Genomic DNA, 5,979 nt, shown 5'->3' with positions numbered 1-5,979 from the left:
TCCGTGTGTTTGGAATGGAGGTAGTATTTGTGGAATCTTGTGACCTGTTGCCTGGTACCTCAGACCTCTAAGATTCTGTCTGTGAGCTGTCAGGTTCCCGAAGCTGGGTCAGCCGGGTCAATGGCGACCTGCTGCCAGAAGGAACTGGTGCTCCACTATGCTCAGGACTTGAAAAGCTGAAAACCGCAGCAGCCCACCCACAACCATGTCCCACTACTTCTACTTGGCTCCAGAAGTTCTGGTTCCCTTTAGCCCTCTCACTTCTAAGGAGTTCGAGCTGATCAGACGCAAGGCCCGGGAACTGTGGCAGGATGAGACGCGGTGGTCCGATTCCTCCGTGACAACCTACGCTGGCAGCTACCGCGGAAAGCAACCAGATGAAGCCGCTTGCCACCGACTGGCCCAAAGAGCAGGCCAGCAGCAGTTTGAATACAAACCGTAAGATTCCTTTGTAATGTGTGCCAGGATATATCACTACCAAGAGGCAGGTGCCATTAGAAAGGGGTATCGGAGAGCTGGGGAGACTTCAAAGACGCTAACCAGCCAGCTTCCCCAATACATGTCCCTTACCAGTATGGCTCCAACCCAAAATGGTATATAACACCTTATTACTGGAGATATGAATAGGATGGTTTGACTAAGCAGGCATTTTTATTTTATGGACTTGTCCAATATTACATTTATTTATTGTCTGCTTATGTGTGTGGTCCCATGGGAAGGTCTGGGGACAGCCAACAGGATCAGTTCTCTCCTTCTATCTGGTGAGCTCCTGGAATCAAACTCTGGTCTTTGGACTTGTTATCCTCAGAATCTTCTTGCTCCCCAACGCCCCACTTTTAGACAGGGTCTCCTGTGTCCCAGACTTGTCTCAAACTCACTCTGTAGCACAGGGCAACTGTAAACAGGACCCCCCCCCACTTCTTTAGTACAGGAAACACAGGCATGAACCACCACACCCAGCTTATGCCTGTGGTACTGGGCATCAAACCCAGGGTTTCCTTGGTGTTAAGCAAGCACCTACCAACCAAGCCACATCCTTGGGCCTAAAACATAGCTTCTGAGAATGTCTTTAGTTTCCTGTAGTTCTTCCCTTTGTGGAAAGAGAGCAAACCCACCAACACTGCACACCAGGGCTTAGGGTTGCCTGCAAGAGCTGAGGATTTATTGGGAAGCTAGGCTCTGTGGTAGACCCAAACTAAAAAATGAATACCAGTTCAATTCCACAGCTACAGCTATAAACACTCAGCTCAGGAGAAGAAAGTTTCATCCGCAGGTCTTGAAGAAGAGGGCTTGGTATAGGGAGAGAGCAAGTGTCCCCAGAGCGGGGAATTGAAAAACACACCACCATTCCAGGTAAAGGGTGTGCACCTGGGCAAAGCTGTCTGGAACCGCCCACATACCAGAAGGCTAACAGTACGCAAGAGCGGAAAGTGTAAACCAGGACTCTGGGAAGGAAGCTCCAGGGCTAATTATGAAATCTGTCTGTTTGGGTGTTATTTAGTAAATATTCAAATTCTGGAAACTCTATGAAAATGCACTGGATTATTTGGCTCCAATTTCTGACGTAGGAATAACCCATGTATGGCTCTAATACAGTAGTTATGGGGCTGAAGAGATGGGTTAGCTGTTAGAGGCCCTGGTTTGTTCCTGCAGAGAACCAGAGTTCCGTTCTCAGAGTGCATGCTGGGTAGCTCTGAAGCATCCAGCTTTAGAAGATATGGCCTTTGAAGCCACCCACTGGCATGTGGCCATCTCTGTCTCTGTGTGTGAAAATAATTTTTTATTGATTTTATTGAGCTCTACATTTTTCTCTGCGCCCCTCCCTGCCTCTCCCCTCCCCTTCAGCCCTCTCCCATGGTCCCCATGCTCACAATTTACTCAGATCTTGTCTTTTACTACTTCCCATGTAGGTTAGATCCATGCATGTCTCTCTTACGGTCCTCATTATTGTCTAGGTTCTCTGGGATTGTGATTTGTAGGCTGGTTTTCTTTGCTTTATGTTGAAAAACCACTTATGAGTGAGTAGTAATATGATAATTGTCTTTCTGGGTCTGGGTTACCTCACTCAATATGTTGTTTTCTAGCTCCATCCATTTGCCTGCAAATTTCAAGATGCCATTGTCTTTTCTGCTGTGCAGTACTCCTTTGTGTAAATGTACCACATTTTCCTTATCCATTCTTTGGTAGAGGGGCATTTAGGTTGGTTCCAGGTTCTGACTATGACAAACAATGCTGCTGTGAACATAGTTGAACACATGTCCTTGTGGTCAAAATAAAATTTTAAACGAATGTACTAGTTACCTTGCCTTCCAGATCTTTCCGAATCATGAAAATCAAGTGAATCATCTCATTTTCCCCAGCGCTCTTTGTAATAGCTCTCAAGCTTTCTCCCGTCCAGTCAGCTTTGGAGGTTCCTTTGCTAAGCCTGAGGCTGTTGTGGAGCCTCTTGGTAGGTTACTGAGGTTTGCTCTGAAAACGCGGATCCACACAGACCCATCCAGCAAACTTGCTGTTAACGTATTTAATGCAGACATGTGATGTGTGGTGAAATGCACAGAACTTTGAATTCTTTTCTCATCGTGTGACTCATCCCAGCCAGCGAGCCCAGGGCATTGGAAATCACGAAAGGGCACGTGCTTGTGATGTTTGTCTGGGTGCTTGGGGAATCTCAGATACTTTACTATATCCTTTGTACAGCCGCTCTCCTCTCAGAGGCTAAGAAGCAGCAGCGAGAGCGAGGGGTAGACCCAGTTTGACCGCACAGCACTGACTATACGCAGTGTTTTAACTCTTCCTCCTGACTAATTTTGTACAGAGGGGAAATATCCTCTAAAGTTCCCAGCAAAGCTGTTTGATGACAAATGTTGTGAAGCTGTAGGGAACACTGTTCATGGCGCTGTAAGGTCTTCTGTGTCACAGTTCTACAGGTGTGGATTGTAGGCGGAGTTTCTCTGTGTCTCGGCATCCGCTCCCAAATAACCACTCACTCGGAGACTATTTATTAAATATAAATACTTGGGCTTGTTACTAGCTAACTGTTGCATTTTAAATAAGCCCGTATTTCTTATCTGCCCTCAGCCAGTGTGGTACCTTCTTTCAACACAGCACATTCATCTTGCTTCTCTCTGCATCTCTCATGACTCCCCAGACTCCTCCTTTTCCCTGCATTCTCTCTGCCCCAAAACTCCTACCTAGCCACTGGCCAATTAGTTTTTTATTAACAATGAGAACAACACACCTTTACAGAAAAACTATTCCTTATCAGTGGATGCCCAGCATGGCCACAGGACTGGGCAATGGTATTGGGATTTGAAAATAGGAATGTCCATTTAAAATGCATTAAGCCAGGAAAATCTTACACACATGGAGCACAGTACTTTTTGTTCATATTATTTACCCTGCATTTGCTGTGGCATCCTGAACCATTCTGTTTGTTCTTAGCCTTAATTGTCAACTTGCCACAGTTTACTGTCATCTGGCGGGAAAGTCAATATCTAGGTATTGAAGAAATACCTAGGTCGGATTGTGTGAGGAACTGTCTTGATTATTAATTGATGTGGGAAGGCTCAACCCACTGTGAACATTACCATCGCTGGGCAGGTGGTCCTGGGCTGCATAGGAAAGCATGAGTCTGTGGGTGAGTCACACCGTGAGCCAGCAGGTGACATGCCTCCAAGGTTACCCTGCTTCAAGTTCTGGCCCAATTTCCCTGAATGACAGATGAACTGTGACCTGGAAACAAGTGTAAAAGGGAATAAGCCCCTTCCTCCTGGAAGCTGGTTTTGGTCAGAATGTCTTGTCATAACAGGATGACATTAGAATACCGCATGAGAAGGAGAAACTTGGGGTGGGACTCAATCATTTTATTCTAAAGTGGCTTTAATTCATAAAATGCATAGTGTACCCCAAAACTCCACATGTGCTAGGTGGGTAGGGATGCACGGTAAGGAACTTACAGTACTATGAAGGCGAGGGTCAATCCTCGTTGTCCGCCAAGATTAAAATGAGAGAAACCCAGCATTTTGGAGCTGCTAAGACAGGCATAGAGCGCACTGTGATTCGCTGTTGTGTTCAGCTGTGGGGCTAAGGCCGGGCCTTGCCCCCACTAGACAGGTGCCCCATTGCTGAGCGACATCCCCAGCCCCTCGAGCGTATACTTAAAGCCTTGAAATTGTACTCATTCATTTACCAAATATTTATTTAGGTCGTACTATGTTTGAAGTCTTAAATTAGATACATTGGTTCTCATGACTCCTCAAAGAGCTTATCACCAGGTGAGGGAAAAGCCACCAGGGAAATCTGAGCCATTAGGGTGCAGAAGGACTTGTTTAAGCAAAGTGGGTGGCAGTGTCTTACAAGATGGAACACAGTCTTATAGCACCCCTGAACCACATTCTTAGGTATTTGCTTAGGAGCATGAAAGCTTACGTGTATACGCACACACAAATCCAATACAGAATCTTTATGATACTTTTCTTTATGATTGACATAGACGGGAAGGAATCAACAGGTCAACAGACGAGCTACGCTACAACACTACAATGGAATATTATCCAATGGTTTAAAAAAAGCTATGCGGTATCAGGCTGTGGAAAGCTATGGATGAGTCTTAGATCCATATTTCTAAGTAAAGATGTATGAAGTTACATATTGTATATTGCAAACATGCAACTCCCAAAAGCAAATGTCTACAGTCACAGATAACTGTTTCCAGAGGATGGGCAAGAGTTCAGATGAAGCACACTGCTGTCTTAGGCCTGTGAACCTGTCGAGTGTGATGCCACACTGATGAACAGAAGACAGTAAATGTTTGTCAAAATGGATAGCACCTCAAAGCATGAAGAGTAAACTTTATGCAAATTAAGAAAACATTTAGGAGTCTGAGAAGGCTGAAAACAGAATAAAGATATTGAAAAGCCTGAATGTATTATGGATATGAGAGATGAGCTCACTGGGCATGTGATTAAGGCTGATGTCAGTAACTTTGGAAACTGGTGGGGTTGTAAAGATTAAGGAGCTGTATAAGCATGGCTTTATGACTGCGAAGTTGTTTCCCACTGGGTTTGAGGAATAATTCTGAAATTATTATATGTATAACTAGAATTGAACACTTCAGTAAGTGGGTGAGAGGTTGTGGAAGCCAAGATTTTTATTGGAACAGAAAGTAAATGATAAGGAGTAGGGTCTAGAAATCACCCCTGCCACAATGATCAAATTTTTGCTTAGTGTAGTATACTTAGAGATAATGATATGTAGAAATAGTTACATGTATGTTTTATAGTGTCTATAAACAGGTTGCTATCTATTTCCTCGTTCTCTGCACAGCCCATGTCAGCGTAGACCTACGCAAATCAGCCTTGTAGCAATGTTTTGAAAGAGCAGGAATATCAAGTACCCTGATTTTGGTTTCTGTTAAGTTTTCTCCAGAACAAAGGAATCGGACTTACTTAGAGAAATACTGATTTTCAGACTCAACCAGGTGGTAGACACAATGAGGATGGATCACGTGGTACCAGAAAATGTTAAAATGCCAGGAAGTAAAGCAGCAATGGTGAAGACAAATGAATCTTGAGGATGGCTAAAGCTGAAAGATATTGAGGAAAAATAAACAGATATTAGTGCATTATATCCAAAGCACCACACAAACATCCATGAGTCCATACTGGAATAAACCAATGGTTGAATCATAGTGAGCGCACCGATTTCCCATGAAGAAGAATAGCAGTTCTAGGCTACTACAGATAGCCCTTATACAGTTCTAGGCTACTACAGATAGCCCTTATACAGTTCTAGGCTACTACAGATAGCCCTTATACTGTTCTAGGCTACTACAGATAGCCCTTATACTGTTCTAGGCTACTACAGATAGCCCTTATACAGTTCTAGGCTACTACAGATAGCCCTTATACAGTTCTAGGCTACTACAGATAGCCCTTATACTGTTCTAGGCTACTACAGATAGCCCTTATACTGTTCTAG

The 5,979-nt window shown here is 44.2% G+C and overlaps 1 protein-coding gene across 1 annotated transcript in view; it reads left to right on the top strand.

The window, feature by feature from the left end:
* Positions 1-205: 205 nt before the first annotated feature.
* The window catches only part of CUNH4orf51 (chromosome unknown C4orf51 homolog), a 27,678-nt gene continuing 21,904 nt past the window's right edge, over positions 206-5,979 (top strand). The window contains exon 1 of the mRNA XM_050161580.1: positions 206-438. Coding sequence (XP_050017537.1) covers positions 206-438 — 233 coding nt within the window. The remainder of the gene's footprint in view (positions 439-5,979) is intronic.

This window comes from Alexandromys fortis, unplaced genomic scaffold, assembly GCF_014885135.2.
Source record: "Alexandromys fortis isolate MF-2015 unplaced genomic scaffold, M_Fortis_MF-2015_v1.1 scaffold_127, whole genome shotgun sequence".
Classification (NCBI taxonomy): domain Eukaryota; kingdom Metazoa; phylum Chordata; class Mammalia; order Rodentia; family Cricetidae; genus Alexandromys; species Alexandromys fortis.
Note: the sequence above shows the minus strand (reverse complement) of the source record. Positions and strands in the feature narration are given on the sequence as shown.